This window comes from Aureobasidium melanogenum (genome assembly GCF_000721775.1).
Source record: "Aureobasidium melanogenum CBS 110374 unplaced genomic scaffold scaffold_1, whole genome shotgun sequence".
Classification (NCBI taxonomy): Eukaryota; Fungi; Ascomycota; class Dothideomycetes; order Dothideales; family Saccotheciaceae; genus Aureobasidium; species Aureobasidium melanogenum.
The window spans coordinates 2,483,823-2,499,647 of NW_024470053.1; the positions used below are offsets into that span (position 1 = coordinate 2,483,823).

General features: G+C 50.2%; 9 protein-coding genes across 9 annotated transcripts; 3 read left to right on the forward strand and 6 right to left on the reverse strand.

Annotated features, from left to right (window-relative positions):
- Positions 1–83: 83 nt before the first annotated feature.
- On the reverse strand, positions 84–504 carry M437DRAFT_16214 (endoribonuclease L-PSP; the record flags this gene model as incomplete). Its single annotated transcript, XM_041018851.1, has 2 exons — positions 84–367; positions 429–504. Coding segments are annotated over 2 exons (360 nt in total), but the record flags the coding sequence as incomplete, so codon positions are not given.
- Positions 505–990: 486 nt separating this feature from the next.
- On the reverse strand, positions 991–2,017 carry M437DRAFT_71704 (peroxiredoxin; the record flags this gene model as incomplete). The annotated part of the gene is made up of 5 exons (XM_041025721.1): positions 991–1,019; positions 1,069–1,234; positions 1,292–1,337; positions 1,397–1,496; positions 1,804–2,017. The coding sequence occupies 5 exons, from the start codon at positions 2,015–2,017 to the stop codon at positions 991–993; spliced, it is 555 nt and encodes a 184-aa protein (XP_040884953.1).
- Positions 2,018–3,484: 1,467 nt separating this feature from the next.
- On the forward strand, positions 3,485–5,602 carry M437DRAFT_71705 (response regulator; the record flags this gene model as incomplete). The annotated part of the gene is made up of 5 exons (XM_041025722.1): positions 3,485–3,556; positions 3,613–3,756; positions 3,817–4,725; positions 4,779–4,968; positions 5,022–5,602. The coding sequence occupies 5 exons, from the start codon at positions 3,485–3,487 to the stop codon at positions 5,600–5,602; spliced, it is 1,896 nt and encodes a 631-aa protein (XP_040884954.1).
- Positions 5,603–6,182: 580 nt separating this feature from the next.
- M437DRAFT_62297 (uncharacterized protein) lies at positions 6,183–7,067 on the forward strand (the record flags this gene model as incomplete). The annotated part of the gene is made up of 1 exon (XM_041024048.1): positions 6,183–7,067. One exon carries the CDS (start codon positions 6,183–6,185, stop codon positions 7,065–7,067), a length of 885 nt encoding a protein of 294 aa, XP_040884955.1.
- Positions 7,068–8,194: 1,127 nt separating this feature from the next.
- M437DRAFT_80561 (alpha/beta-hydrolase) lies at positions 8,195–9,658 on the reverse strand (the record flags this gene model as incomplete). Its single annotated transcript, XM_041027369.1, has 5 exons — positions 8,195–9,038; positions 9,090–9,194; positions 9,245–9,375; positions 9,426–9,500; positions 9,554–9,658. 5 exons carry the CDS (start codon positions 9,656–9,658, stop codon positions 8,195–8,197), a joined length of 1,260 nt encoding a protein of 419 aa, XP_040884956.1.
- Positions 9,659–10,267: 609 nt separating this feature from the next.
- M437DRAFT_38112 (uncharacterized protein) lies at positions 10,268–11,458 on the reverse strand (the record flags this gene model as incomplete). The annotated part of the gene is made up of 1 exon (XM_041019775.1): positions 10,268–11,458. One exon carries the CDS (start codon positions 11,456–11,458, stop codon positions 10,268–10,270), a length of 1,191 nt encoding a protein of 396 aa, XP_040884957.1.
- Positions 11,459–11,687: 229 nt separating this feature from the next.
- On the reverse strand, positions 11,688–12,209 carry M437DRAFT_80563 (uncharacterized protein; the record flags this gene model as incomplete). Its single annotated transcript, XM_041027370.1, has 1 exon — positions 11,688–12,209. One exon carries the CDS (start codon positions 12,207–12,209, stop codon positions 11,688–11,690), a length of 522 nt encoding a protein of 173 aa, XP_040884958.1.
- Positions 12,210–12,687: 478 nt separating this feature from the next.
- Positions 12,688–13,133, reverse strand: M437DRAFT_80564 (uncharacterized protein; the record flags this gene model as incomplete). The annotated part of the gene is made up of 2 exons (XM_041027371.1): positions 12,688–12,985; positions 13,129–13,133. 2 exons carry the CDS (start codon positions 13,131–13,133, stop codon positions 12,688–12,690), a joined length of 303 nt encoding a protein of 100 aa, XP_040884959.1.
- A 701-nt stretch (positions 13,134–13,834) lies between these two features.
- On the forward strand, positions 13,835–15,470 carry M437DRAFT_37263 (uncharacterized protein; the record flags this gene model as incomplete). Its single annotated transcript, XM_041019595.1, has 4 exons — positions 13,835–13,874; positions 13,930–14,078; positions 14,132–14,988; positions 15,041–15,470. The coding sequence occupies 4 exons, from the start codon at positions 13,835–13,837 to the stop codon at positions 15,468–15,470; spliced, it is 1,476 nt and encodes a 491-aa protein (XP_040884960.1).
- Positions 15,471–15,825: the final 355 nt, after the last annotated feature.

Below are 15,825 nucleotides of genomic sequence, written 5' to 3' on the forward strand. Positions count from 1 at the left end.
CCTACGTGGAGTAGCACGAGACACTCAGATCGCTACCTCGATTAATTTTCATCCAGTCTCTCCTTTTCCACCACTCAAGCCTCAGCAACAACCTCCAGCTCGACCAATGCACCCTCCTTAGCCAACCCACTAACCTGCACACACGTGCTCACAGGATACGGCTCATCAAAATACTCTGCCCAAATTCTATCCACCTCTCTGAAGTCCTTCATGTCCATGATATAGATTCTTCTTCTGACCACTTTATCGAGACTAGAGTTTGCAGCTTCCAAACAGGCTTTGATGTTTTTGATTGCTTGGTGCGTTTGAGGTGTTATTCCGCCGGAAACGACGGAACCTGTTGAGGGGTCGTCGCCCATCCAGCCGGCTTTGGGGTGGTGTGTTAGATGATTGGTTTTGTGGTGGATGGTTGATATTGGGAGACTTACCCACATGGAGTGTGTTACCCTCGCGGACTACGTGTGAGTAATTGCCGTTGGGCTTTGGCGCCGAGGAGGCGTGGATGGCTTGTCTTTGGGAAGGCATAGCTGTAATCTGTTGTATGAGAAACTATTCTGGTTCGGGCTGTAGTTGATAGAGTGAGGTCTCTCGGAGGAAGCACATCTGTAGAACGTCATGATGATCTGACGTCACCTAACATATTGTAGTCCTCAGGAAAAGAACATAGAGTATGTCTGCGTATGTACTGAACCCCTGGTAAGTGAAGACGAGAGATTGTGGAGAGTAAAGGTAGGGGATTCTCAATGCGACGGCATTCAAGGGGTTGTAGGAGTAGAAGCCAGTCGAGTAAGTTCAAGCAATCAAAATCGGCAGGAGATGCCGTCTCTGAAGGACTGGCCTCTGTTCACAAACATGCATCGAGAGTGTTCTTGTGATGGTTGTTCCCAGAAAAGAAGGAAAGCGATAAGCATAAATGGAAAAGATTTTGTCATTACTACATGGCCCTGAGTATATTTGTATATATCGTGTCATGGGCAGGATATGAGGCATCTAACCGAGGACCTTGTCGACGACCGAAACTAGAACAAATCAGTAATAAGCTTTGGCTGAGAATCTGCATCGACTCACCACTCATGCCAGTGTTGTCGGGCTCGACGTGGGCCTCCTTGACCTTACCGTCCTCAATGACCAGGGCGTAACGCTTGCTGCGGTGGTTGCCGAGGACGGGAGTGGCATCGAAGTCGAGGTCGAGAGCCTTGGTGAACTTGCAGTCAGGGTCGGCAAGGAAACGAATCTAACGAGTAACAGTTCAGCATGATTGAGATGGCAGCAACACAGTATCACAACTTACGCCGCTCTTCTTGTCAGCATCGAGGTCGTGGGCCCAGGCCTTCATGCTGCATTGACAGTTATTACCCTGTTTCAGAAACAGTCTTGCAGCATTGCTAGCTCTTACACGAAGGGGTCGTTGACGGAAACGACAAAGACATCACCAGCGTCCTTGAGGTTCTTGTAGTTGATGTAACCAGGAATGTGGGACTCTGAGCATGAGGGGCCTGTAAGGAGTAGGAATGTTAGCTGGACTTTCCTTCTTCGGCAACTGCATTCAAATTCGTTCTTCAAGCTACAAGATGCCCAAGCAGCTTCAAGAATTTGGAATTGGGATTTGGTGGAGATTAATGCATGTAGGTGGATTGGCGACGTCGCTTTGGCGGACTAGCAATTGTTCGGAGTGTATGCCGTGAATAGCCAGCGATTGAGGCTAGCACTAGACTCGGTGCGGGCATCGGAGGCGCATGAGGCTCGCGGGGCAGGGGGTGCTGGTGAAGCAAACGATAGACTAGAAGAAGAGAGCAATCTTACTGAAGGCAGCAGGAACACCAATGATGAGACCCTTGCCCTTGAGGAGCTTGGGGATGGAGACCTTGTTGCCGGGCGAGTCCTCCATCAACTCAATGTCCGGAATAGAGTCGCCGACCTTGACCATGATGGGAGCTGAAGCGTGGAATGAACGGTTGACAAGAGGGGTGCGGGCGGCGCGAAGGGTCGAGGAAAGAGCAGTTCTTGCGGTGAACATGATGGCGAGCTGGGGAAAGGTGTTTCTTTAACCAATTGACCGACAACAACAAGCAGATGAGGGGTAGGTGGGTGATTTGGAAGGCCAGAATATCGAGGCTTGGAGCTTAAGCTGGAGATAACAACCAAGCTTTTGTTTGCAACATTTGATTGGTGCTTTGTCTACCATACCATCGGTTACGCGATCTATGCCCTTTAATCGACAGGTGGATTCAAAGATTGAAGACTATCGTGAATAAAGATTGAATTGCACCGCATGTACTTGACTATTGTAGCAGTTACTTTCACCGACCCCCTGTACAGCGCTAGGCAGAGGCCGCACCTCGTTCAGGGTCGCTTCTCCAACACTGCTGCCAAAGCTGTAGCAGGACGTTTACTCTGAGTTTCAATTCCTGTTCGGTTTTGGGAATTTGGGGCCCACGATGCGTTCAGCCTTTTGACCCGAATGGCTTGACAGAAGCAGCAATAGCGGAGCCGTTGACGCCATTTCGAGTTATTAGATTCAAGCTTAACCAGGGGCCCGTCAGCTCTCCTTTGTCGTGCAGAAGTGGAACTCATGCCATCAATGATTTGGACAGGAGGAGGGCGCTCGCGCAAAGACGGCAGCTCGGCACATAAGGCGTGGTATAGTGTGTGGACATGTGGCGGTGGTATCAGTGATGGGCGGTGGAAGCATTCCACAGGTCGGCAACGGAAGCTTTGTACCAGTAATGAGGGCGCCGATCTTGACTCTAGCATGGACGTATTCAACCATGGGGCCAAGTTATTTTTCTTTTTCTTTTCCGACTCGAGCGATAGACAAGGAGGGCAGATCCACTTTATCGCGTCCGCTAAGCCACGGCATCCGTCGTGCTGCACAGAGCCTCGGAATCGTTTCTGGCTCGACACCTGCACCCTGCTTTTCGAGCTTTCTTCCTTTGATCTCGCTGAACTCTGGTGCTCCAGACTCATCCACTTCGACCTCGACTTTGCTCGGTGGTCTTTTCCGCATACCTCGCGCCAACCCACCAGCAAAGGCTTCAGCCGGCGCCGACGCTCTGTCGACTCTCTCAGGCTCTGTACTCTCTCCAGCACCCGCCAGTTACATCACGCATCCCGGCATTCCCCCAAGTCGCTCGCACCCAGACCCCGCTTCTCCCTCGACAGAGCCGCCAACTTCGAAAAGGCCTCCATCTCGACCCGTGCAAATTCTTTGCGCGTCGCATGAACCAGACACCATACGTCATCGCTCACAGCATACCCCGTCGCAACCATGGATAACAACCAGGGAGGTGGCAGTGGAAACACGTCCAGCGACTTTGTAAGTTGACCACGCTCTGGTCTAAAGACAATGGCGCAATCACTCAGCTGCAATGGCTAACCTCTGTTTTCTCGTCTTGGCAGGTTCGCAAGTTGTACAAGTAGGTCATTGGACTGCGCGCAACCGCGTCAAATCATGCATGGCGTCATCTAATTGGCTCTTAATAGGATGTTGGAGAGTCCACAGGACGAGAGCGTAGTACGATGGGGCAACGAAGGCGATAGTTTTGTCGTCCTCGAGGTGCGCATCCCCAGTTGTAATGCGCGCCTAGGCTTTGCTAACCAGACGGCTCGCAGAACGAGAAATTCACAAAGCACATCCTACCCAAGCACTTCAAGCACAGCAATTTTGCCAGTTTCGTGCGCCAACTTAACAAATACGATTTCCACAAAGTCCGACATAATAATGAGGAAGGCGGTGTGTCGCCATACGGCGCTGGTGTACGTCATTCCAAGAGTCAATGTAGCAGAGTATGGATGGAGGAACTAACAGATTGATAGGCATGGGAGTTCAAGCACCCCGACTTCAAGGCCAACAACAAGGATGCCCTGGACAACATTCGAAGGAAAGCGCCTGCGCCGCGCAAGCCCAATGCCATGATGGACGAGATGATGCCCACTCAGCAGATGGATCTTTTCAACACACAACTTGTCGCGACACAGCAGCAGTTGCAACAATTGCAAGAGCGCTACAACGAGCTCAGCATGCACCACTCAATGCTTCTTCAAGAACTCATCGGCGTTCAGAAGACAGTCGTCAACCATGAACACGTTATGCAATATGTTATGAACTTCTTGCAATCGGTCGATGGTCAACGACGAAGAGAAAGTCGCACGACCAACCCCTTTGCGCCTCCGGCTGCCGGTGTCCCTAACGGCAAGCAACTTCCCCCTGCACCGATTCCAGAAGACGAGCCTGCATCGCCGCTGCAGCATGCCGCAAAACTGCTTTCAGAGACTAACGCCGACCATATACTGAACACGCGTAACCTCGAACAGATGAATGAAATGTCCTTGAGAATGAATTCGGCCCTTACCACACCTCCTCCGGATTTAGCGCTCCGAACTGGTGCCAGAGTGGCTAGAGGCGGTCCTCACGGTCCTCACTCTGCTGCATCATCTACATCCATGTCTTACGGCGAACTCGACAACCTTGTGTATCCTGTTGGCCAAACGAACGGCATCGACCCCATGTTCAGCGAGCATATCCACAACATCCCTTATGCAATGCCAACAAAGGCTCCCGAACCTGCGCCTGCACCTCCTGCAGCTGATGGAAGGAAGAAGAGCATGCAATATGACCCTGGGTGGGCTAGACAACCTCAAGTGCTGCTTGTTGAAGATGACCAGACTTGCAGAAGGATAGGCGGCAAGTTCTTGTACGCTTTCCACTGCGCCGTCGATAGTGCTGTAAGTCTGGAAGCTACTTCCATCTTGTCGTTCTCCGTGCTGACTAAATTAAGCTTGATGGTCTGGAGGCAGTCAACAAGATGAACGCCGGCGCAAAATACGATCTCGTGCTGATGGATATCATCATGCCCAACCTTGATGGTGTTTCAGCTTGCCATTTGATCAGACAGTTCGACAACACCCCAATCATTGCCATGACCTCCAACATTCGCAGTGACGACATTGCAATGTACTTCCAACATGGCACGTACCCTACACATAGGTGGTCGCTGGCTTTTGCGCTAACTCTGCTACAGGCATGAACGATGTGCTTCCCAAGCCCTTCACAAAGGAAGGATTGCTGAGCATGCTGGAAAAACACCTTGGTCACCTCAAGAAGTCACCTTCACAGATTGACGGTGTCACAACTGGAGCACCACCACCTCTTGTTCAAGTAGCCGCAAAGAATGCACTCAAGGCCGAAGAGTCGCCTGCTACCTCACCAGCTACTGTCAGCAACTGGACATCCCCTGGAACTGGCTTAGGCATGTCGCCAGCGGCTAGTGACGCTGCTGCAAACGAATACAACATGGGAGTTGCTGGTCACCCAGCAGCCCCTTACCACATGCAGGCTGGTATGCCCCCTCCAGCTATGCCTACACAAGTTAGTTATGGTGGCTCACCTCGCGGTATGCCACCTGGTCTGGGACCGCAACCCGGTGGCCCGCACAGACGCCAAATATCTGATATTTCGGGCGGGCCCGGCGACATTGGAGGTGATGCCAAGAGACAGCAAATGTTTGGTGCTGGACCGTTACCACCACATATGGGACCAGGTGTACCAATGGGACAACCCGTACCAAACCCGCTCAACCCCATGCATAGAAGACCGGGATGATCGAGCTCCTAATGTCTAGAACAATGACGGTCCCATTGATGAGCGAAAGACTGCACATTGCATGAGTTGCACGACTTTTAATCAGGAGTTTTTCTTCTTTAGCAGGCAGTCTGGATGGGTTGCAACAATCCTCTGCCCGCAACACATTTGACTGCTTGATGTCTATGTTCTTGTACGACAAAGCATTTGACTGGCGTCTAGTTGTCATTAGATTAGTTTGGAGATATATGACTGCAAGCGCGGCAATCATAGGTATGCATGTAAAACAATTTGTTCCTTTTCCAAAGTGTTGTTGTCATGCACCCAGCCCAGATCGTTTGATATTGATTGCGTTTGTCGCCATCCCGACGAGATACCTTGGCTATTTACCTCTCAAGATCTGGCGCCGCCGAGATTGCTCAACACGATAGCAAACCACCTACAGTATTTCTCCTTCACTGAAACTGCTTTGTGCTCCCGTCGACATCAACATTGATCTATCTATACTAGCAAGGCAATTGCGCGAGAAATAGTTTACCCAGTATGCCTGCTTGATATAATTACTTCTCACCTCGCTAATCTCTTAACAGACATCCAGATCATGGCAGCACCCCAACGCTCCCTGAGACAAGATATCGAACTTCTGCGCCAGAGGCTCGATGGTCTAGAGCCTGGTGTGCCGGTCACGTTCAACAAGCTCAGAGACCAGATCCAGACTCTTGAACAGAAAACTCACGCCTATGCACAGCGAATCCATGCACTCGAAGAGCAATCTCAAGCACTCAGAGAGCAGAACCGCGTGCTTCAAGAACGAATTCGCACCATAGAAGAAGAAAACAGACCTTTCGAAACTCTGGAAGCGGATTCTGATTCATCTTCAGAGGTGCTTTTTACGAACACTATCTGGATCGATGAAAGCACACTAGAAGATGTTACTCCTGCTTTTGGAGATGCTGCTTCAGAACATAACTCAGAGATCGGTTCTCCCGAAGACATCCCTTCCCCAATCAACCAGCAAGCCTCAGCCTCTTCCACCACTATCAGAAATGACGACGAGGAGTTCGTTGTTTGGTTCGAGAACGGCACTCTGAGGACCAATGCCCCTGAACACCTTCTCACCACACAAGATTGGCGCGACCTCCTCGCGGCCTTCGCCAAACCCCAAACCTTCCTTACTGACAAGAACGCTGATTGGCACTCCATCACCAGAACTGATGTATGTGTCAGAGACGTTATTCAGAAGAGCAAAGGCCAGAAGTCTATGCAGTGGACTATGGCTTCGCCAGGCAAATTCTGTTGCAAAAGATGCTTGAACACGCAGAGAGTGTGTTTGAAGTACAACGAGGAGGGTGGAAGGTTGGAAGCCTTGCCATTGCCTGAAGCAGTCAGGCCTGAGGATGCTCCATTTGGTGTCAGATGGTTTGTTGCTGAGCAGCCTAACATGAGTAACAAGGCAGGATTCAAGGGATTGTGGAGGGCAGCATAAGCATCTGGTTGTTGAGATGCTGGAAGGTGCGATCAGATAGAGTTACGAGGACTTAGAGCACCTTTGACTGCTGGTTTTGAAGGGCAAAGAAGCACGAGGAAAGTGACATGGGGAGGAGCGGTCCAGAAGGAGAGAGAAATCCAAAAAAAAAAAAAAAAGAGAAACGCATGAACGGATGGTAGAAGCAAGAGGAAACAATAGTCAAGAGAGTCCTTCAACAAAGATAAAGACGGACCAGGAGTTTTTTTGTGATTCCAGTAGAATAGAGATGCTGCTGCTGCAGTGCTGCAGCGCTATCCATGCAGCTCTTATGGTTACTTGAAGGCCAATCAGGCATACAAGGCAAAGTCAAGACACCAGCATTATAAAGATGTCGCATTGTAACACAAATTTACAATCATTGAGTCCGGAGGTCAACTCAGTCCAGAACAGAGTATCCCGAAGGAAGCAACTTCTCAAATGTCGTTTATGTTTTTCAAACTCTGCCCCACAAACATCTCGGAAGGAACAAATTTTTGAGCCTGCTGTTTACAGATCAACAGAATCAAGAACATCATTCCTACCACGAGCCACTCGCTCAATGACATTCAGAAGCAGCTAAAAGACCGCTTCTTCTCCGATTCGATCCAATAGCCCGTCTTTTCCAGTGAGAAAAACACCGTTTAGTATCCACCTGTGCTCGAGCCTTTTTGCATGCCCCACTGTAAACAAAAAACTCGTCACCACTAAGCGACACTCCTCTGAATCTGTACGCAAGCAGAAGAGGAACAAACCGAGAAAAAAGAATGGATAGCTAAGCTTGGTTTCGATCCAAGGTCCTCCGGGTTATGAGCCCGGCGCGCTGTGAGGAGTTAGTGATGAGTTCAGGATGTGTGGTGGTGAAGAATATTACGAACCTTCCGCTGCGCCACTCAGCTTTCTGAGCATTCGAATTTGAATGTGGATCCTCTGGTCATTGGAGTGAATATATAGTCCGTTTTCTCTTAATTCGACAAGAAAAACGTGCCTTCCTGTTTTGATGCTGAAAATCAGCCAGACTAGAGATCACATCCCGAATAATAATCATACGATGGCCGATGGAAAATTATCATTACTACTGCAAGCAAAGCGCTTGTATATCGTTAAATCTAGTACTTGGGCTTGAACGGAATAGTCTTCATCTGATCCGCCGGATTGGCCTGAATGCCAAAGAGGTTGTAAATCCACTTGATAATGACAAAGAAGCTCTCTGGTTCACCCATATGCTTGATGCCAGGGATAAATCTCGCCTCTTTGGGTGCTCCATGCAGCAAACAAAGGTAGTAATCATCAATAGGGAAGATCTCGTCTTCTGTGCCATTAACGAGTAGCAGTCTTGCGCATTCGGGCTTGTCCAATGTGCCATCCTCGAGTAGTGAAAACTTCTTTGCTTCCTTCTTGAACTTTTCAAAGTCGTTGCCGTAGCCGTATTTGTAGCATAGAGTCGTTGCGAGATCGAAGGGGTATTCGAGGTTATTGACGTTGTTGAGCCATTCTTCGTCGAACATGTGGTGGACGCCTCCGCCTAGTGCAACTACACCAGCGAGACGATTGGGATGTGTGTGCGCAAGACGAATAGCGTAGTAACCACCTGTCGAGAATGCCCAAACACAGACCTTGTCTTTTGCGATTGCAGGTTGGGTATCGATCCAATCTAGCAAACTGCTCCATTGTCGGTCGGGAGATGTTGGATCAGATGCGAGGGCAGGAGAGTCGCCAGTGCCTGGGATCTCAACGACTATGCTGCCGACACCTGTTTGACGCCACCCTTCCATCCACACGGCGAGTTCTGTACGGTAGCCGTCCAGACCGGTCATAATCAGAACGACGGGCGTAGGGTTCGATTCGCTGGCACCTGATGGGAGTTGGTGGTAGATAGGAATAACTTTGCCCTCTCCTTCAATACCGTGAGTATGTGGTACTTGGATTTCGTGGACTGGGTGTTCGCGAAGTCTGTAGCAGAATGTCAGCTATAGTGCTTGAGATCTCGATGAGTATGCTTACCCTAAGCCCTTTATACACGCTTTCTTGCCTTCCTGCCAGGCGTATCGTTGCTTGTCTGATCGCGGTGCAGGGAATCTCGAGATGCGGTAGACAGCACTTGCTCGCCTGTGCTCTTGTCAGCGTGACTGGTCGCCTTCGAGATATTTTGATCTTACAAGTAAAGTTCAGAAGCCTTCTCCTTGTTTCCCTCTTGTTCAGCCTTCTGTGCCTCGGAAACCAGCTCTTCAGCTTTAGGGAAGTAGACTTGTGCATAGTCGTCCCAGTCGTATGGCTCCTTGTAGTCGCCCTGACATCTCATAAGTAAGAGTTGTATTGTTGCCTATGGATTGAGCGTACCGCGACAAGCTTCTCAACTATCGGCTCGAAATCTTTGACTGCAGAGAACATGAACGGGTAAACACCCATCTCGCACTAAAATAGTCAGTCGAATAGTTCTATAGTCTACTTCTAGTCTCAATGCTTACAGGCTTCTTCCATTTGGTTTCCCAGAGCTGCTTGTAGCTCTCATGATGCGGAGCTGTCTTGTACAGCTTATCCTGGATGAAGTATCCTCCGTTCGGTGCAGCCATATCTTCGAAAAGTTCTCGAGGATATCGTCAAGAGAATGTAACAGGAAACAAAAAAGCACTCGAAGAGAAAGAGCGGCAATGTTGACTTTAATGGCGGACAGAGGTAAAGTCGGGTCCTCCACTGCTGACCCCACCCACGTGCCGGGCCCCCGTGTTACATCGTCACGATATTCTGTTTCGTGGTCTTGAGCTCGGTGTTTTGAGTGTTCGAGATGTCCGAATGTGTTGCGTCGACGACATAAATAGAGCTGCAAGTACTGAGATAGAGAACAGCGAGGGTCTACTTATTGAACGTGAGGAAGCCAAGGTCCACCATGAGAGCTCATCGCGAACGTCTGGTGAGCAGCTTCTTGTGCTCTATACGTCACTTCCGGACTTTTGGTGGGGGATTGAGTTGATAATTCTCCGAAGGTGACATGCGCCTTAGCCGTTCAGACCAGTAGTACGAGAAGATCACTCTGGCTATACAAGCTCATTGGGAAGAAGATATGGAGGAGAAAGAAGTCCATTCAGCTCAGCAGGGGAACACTTCATGCATGCTCGTACCGAGTAGTCTTCATGCAAGGATAGATTTGGTCTAATATAACTAGCGACTAATCCCTGAAAAAATCATGCAAGATGATGCTGAAAGAGAGGCTCAGGAATCGCTGAGATACGCACATCTCGGGACCTCATCCAACTTGCATTATCATTATCCTGGCCTCCAGGCTTCTGATCTTGCCAATGCTTACGCAGCACTTGGTCCCCGGCATTTGCGGTACCCCCAGCGATCGTGAGCTTCCGAATACGTGGAGCCAGCTGTGTGATGTTCAAATTGCTGCCGTTCAAAGTCACATTAACGAGCCGCAACTCCTCAAGTCTGTTCCAGGTCTTCGTCAACTTCATGGTCTGGTGATCTTCTCCCACATTGAACGGATCTGGACCTGCCTCGCCGAACCACGACAAATCAAGCCTAGTCAACGTTTTGCTGAAGCTCAGTAGATAGTCTGTGAAGATCTTCTCAAAAAGCAGTATCTGGCATTTGGTCAATCGGCCTTCAGCGTAAGGACTAAAGATTCCTAGCTTCAGTGTCTTCAACCGGTACCAAAAGGGATTTGTTGAAGCGCATGCTTCGCCGTATGCGCCAGCTCCTGCCCAACGAAGGTGCATGATGCCCATAGCATGGATGGGAGATAGACACACCGTATGTATATGCTTGGGGTTGACACGCTCGAGAGTAATGCGTAACATGATAAGCGCAGACTCGATATCAGTGCAGCCAGGCCAAGCGGGATCACCATTGCAAGCAATGTGAACAGTACCTAGTTGTGGCAAGAGCCTGAAAATCTCACACCACTGTTGAAGTAGGTTCTGGTCAACATCGCTAGGTTTCCTCTGAACAACGAATTTCCATGCGATAGGCGGCTCGGCATATGGGCAGTACGAGTCAAGAATGTTGGAGACTGTATCGCTTTCACTGCTAGAGCGCGGGCTCGACACATTTGTGCTGAGAGAAGGTGTTCCTGTTGGATAGCATGACTTCGGCAGGTACGCAACTTTGACCATAACTCGTCGGCAAAAGGACCCGATCATCTTGAGTGTATCCGTGTACTGTTTCCGTCCGTGAGGCACAGGCGTGTGGATGTAGATGGTCTCAAAAGCAACCTCGTTGAGCTCAGCAAGGTCATTCATCGAAAGAGAGGTTAGCCTCAGGTTCAGAATGTCTTGAGTATCGAGATATAGTTTGAGCAGATGCCCAAGACTCGGTCCTTGAGAAAAGACTTGGTGACGGAGGAGTGCTCTTTCCAGTGATGAAGACATAGCGGAGGTTTGGAATTGCGCTTGATCATGACAGAAAACCTTCATAACAGAGCCACGATATGCCTTTTATAGTATCCAGTACATGTATTCAACTTACTCGGGCAGGAAGAGCACGCCATGTGATGTGTCACAACTGCAGCTAATCGCTGTACTGCAGGCTTTTACGCGATAAATCCACGTTGAGTGTCACAGGCAATGCAATGAAGCCGCCAGCACAGCGATGTTATAATCAGGCGATACGCTCGTAGGCAGAATCGCTGAGATAGTCTTTCTGGGGGCCTTTGACCTTGTATCGCAAGCCCCACCTCTTCATGTTGTCCTCCAGCCTGAAATCGTAGAATGCCCAGTACATGTCTTTGTCGCACAAATGATCTCCCTTGGCAATCCAGCGTTGATCAAGAAAAGAAAACTCCAATTCGTGGAACAGATAGTCGACCTCTTCGTTGGTTTCAGGTGCTGGCTCTTTGACGAACCAGCACGCGATCTTTTCGTCATCGGGGCTGAATTGGTATACGTATTTTCGATTGGCCAGGAGTTTATAGCCTTGCTCTGTGGTGAGCTCTCCAACTTCATGGTACAGTAAGGAGTTTCCGTCAAATGCGCTGTGGGGCTCAAAAGTGGCAGTACCGGTGAATGTTCCGGATGGAAAGCCAGGGAGGACACTCGTGAGCGATCGGTGGAGCTTCCATGTGCCGGAGAAGTTTTTGAAAATGGCTTCAAGCGGCGGCATTGGCGACTCGATGAGAGGCATGTTGACCAGATGTGTGGGTTGTCAACTCGGTATCTGCTGCTTCTTCGACTTGGAAAGTCCGGCGTTGGATGCCAGGCACCCGGTCCGTGCGCCAAGCACATGCATGGTTATACACATATGGACTTGTTCTCAACCACAAGCTCTGGTCTGCAGTGCTGGTATATCTTCGTTGCGCAATCCCGGATATCGGGAAAGCTCCTTCTCTTCATCCCCGGCACATCTACTTTTAGACACATGAGTATTTTGATCCGCGAGGCAGCATTGAGGCCTGCTTAGATCTTGCCAGAGTACGAGGTGCTAGAGCACGATGGAGCTACAGTAACGGAAGAACGAAATTGAGTGGTTGATAACAGGCTTCGATGGATTAAGTGGTTATGGTACAAGAAAGGGTAAGGCGCTATTTTCCGTCAAATGTGATGGAACTCGCATGAATCGTAGCCATTCTGTCGTTGATGTCATTTACAGGCAACCATCAAGTTTACTTGTTCTGAGCCTTGTCAAGGTCGGCCTTGTCCTTTGCGAGCTGGGCCTCACCCTCCTTGACCTTTCTTCTGAGGGCCTCGAGCTTCTCCTGCTCGTGACGCTTGACGTAGAGGTTCTCCGAGGCTTCCTCGCGCTTTGTGAAGGCATCGCTTGAGGCAGAACCGCCTGATCTGGGGGCACCGGCATCACCAGCGGCCATCATACGGGGAGCGACGGAGAAGCGGGCCACCTGGGAGTTGGCGACGAGGGGGCGGGCAACGCGAGCAATTCTGAGTGCGGAAGACATGGTGTGTCTGAATGGACATTAGCATCGTGGACTGGTGAAAGTGGCAGAAGTGGAACTGACTGTGTGGTTGTTGGTATTTGGTGTGGTATGAATTGGTTTGTTTGTGTATGAGTTTGTGAGAGGGGAAGTAAGAGAAGAAGAAGGAACTACTGCATAGAAGCTCTCAGGTGATGGGCCAATGGCGTGTCCTGCACACCTTGTTTTGGAAGGGAAGGAACGGCTACGTCACAGCCATCGGCCAGATCGGAGCTCAGTGAACGTGCTGAGCTGAGCGTGGGCAAGCACGACCATTACACAAAAAGCTTCTCAACCAAACCTCAGGCGCCTTGTCGTTGTACATTCCATTGATCTATCCCCGTAAGTCGTCTCTCGCTTTGTATCTGGCCTGGTCTTTTCTGCCTTTCAGTCCGGCTCCCTGATGCCTCGTCCATTGTCGAGCTTCCCCCACACGTTTACTGTTCATCGCATGGAGGGGCTCTCGGTGAGGGGGGTCGCAGCAACAAGCATGAAGCATAAACGCCCATAGTCGCTGCAGCTTGCATTGAATCTTGCTGCGCTATCATTGCTGCCGAGTGAAGCCTTGATATCGCATCCGCTTCAATGGTCGCACTACCCTCACCGCCTGGCTCGTACTGTCTACCTCTCTTCCGCGCACAGTCTAGTCCATGGCGCGCATTTGTTCTCGTTGCAATCTTTTGACCTTGCACCACGTCACTTGATCGTTTTTGATTTCTTTGAACTTCGCTGACATACATCCGCAGTCTTCATCTGCCTCTATCCGATTTTCACAAGCGTGCATTTAACGCCTGCTAATTCATATTCCTCCATTTAAACCACTCAACACATACCCGTCAACATGGTCGGTCTCGGTCCTCGCAGACCCCCTTCAAGAAAGGGTCAGTCAACTTTGGCATAAGAGCTAGACGTACAATGGATTTTGACACCCACTAGGTTCCATGGCCGATGTGCCCAAGGATCTCCTTGCCCAGATCAAGCACCTCGAAGACATCTTCACTGTTCCCAAGGAGACCCTTGACAAGATTGTCACAAAGTTCGTCAAGGAGCTCGAGAAGGGTCTTGCCAAGGAGGGCTCCACAATCGTCAGTATTCGTCTATCCATACCTTAAAGATCGAGGTTGCTGACAAGTCGTAGCCCATGAACCCTACCTGGTGTATGGGCTTCCCCACTGGTCATGAGACCGGTACTTTCCTCGCCCTCGACATGGGTGGCACCAACCTCCGTGTCTGCGAGATTCACCTGCCTGAAGAGAAGGGAGAGTTCGACATCATCCAGTCCAAGTACCGCATGCCCGAGGAGCTCAAGACCGGTACTGCTGACGAGCTTTGGGGCTACATTGCCGACTGTTTGCAACAGTTCATCGAATACCACCACGAGGGCGAGAAGTTGGACAAACTTCCTCTTGGTTTCACTTTCTCATACCCTGCCACCCAGCACTACATCGACCACGGTATACTGCAGAGATGGACCAAGGGCTTCGACATCGACGGTGTCGAGGGTGAGGATGTTGTTCCTCCCTTCGAGAAGGCTTTGGCTGAGCGTGGAGTCCCCATCAAGCTGACTGCTCTGATCAACGACACCACTGGTACTTTGATTGCCTCTGCCTACACCGACGACCAGATGAAGATTGGATGTATCTTCGGTACTGGATGTAACGCTGCCTACATGGAAAACTGCGGCTCCGTCGGCAAGCTGTCTCACATGAACCTCGATCCCGACCTTCCTATTGCCATCAACTGCGAATACGGCGCTTTCGACAACGAGCACGAGGTTCTTCCTCTTACCAAGTACGATGAGACAATTGACAAGGAGTCGCCTCGTCCTGGACAACAGGCCTTCGAGAAGATGATCGCTGGTCTGTACCTCGGTGAGATCTTCCGTCTCGTCCTGCTCGATATGTATGAGGGCAAGCACATGTTCGAGGGCCAGAGCGTCGACAAGCTCAAGAAGCCTTACAGCATCGACGCCTCTGTCCTTGCTGCCATTGAGGAGTAAGTTGTTCTCATCGTGTTTCAAAAGCGAGTGGTACTAATATGACGATAGGGATCCCTTCGAGAACTTGTCCGAGACCCTCGAGTTGATGCGCGTCCAATTTGGCATCCAATGCAACAAGCCCGAGCTCGAGTTGATCCGCCGTCTGGCCGAGCTTATCGGTACTCGTGCCGCACGTCTTTCAGCTTGCGGTGTCGCTGCCATTTGCAAGAAGAAGGGCTACAAGACTGCTCACGTTGGTGCCGACGGTTCGGTGTTTAACAAGTACCCCCACTTCAAGGCCCGCGGCGCTCAGGCCCTCCGTGAGATGCTGGACTGGCCCGAGAAGAAGAGCAAGCGCGATGCCGATCCTGTTGAGATTATGACTGCCGAGGATGGTAGTGGTGTCGGTGCCGCTTTGATTGCTGCCCTCACGCTCAAGAGAGTCAAGGAGGGTCAGCTTGCCGGTATCAAGGATGCTCAATCCATGCTCAACTTCTAAGCGCTGCAAACGAAAGTACGTCACTAGATGATTTTCTTTTCGGGCGTGAGGGGTCTCAGAGATGCTAGCATGTCATTATGAAGATGAAGGAGGGAAGCGAATAATGCTTTTGAGAAAGACGCTTCTTCTCGATTAGCTACACATTGCACAAAATGAAACGAATTTCCTTAACAATGATGGATTGCATAATGATGGGTCATATTTGTGTAGGCCAAAATGCTGGCACATGTCAGCTTCGACTAGATCGTTGTGCCCAAACGCCTGTTGCTCGATGCTTGGTACAGAAGAGGCAGGGATAGAAACAACAGAAAAGCATTCGAATGTATGGGGTATCGTAACGTGCAAAAAGACAAAA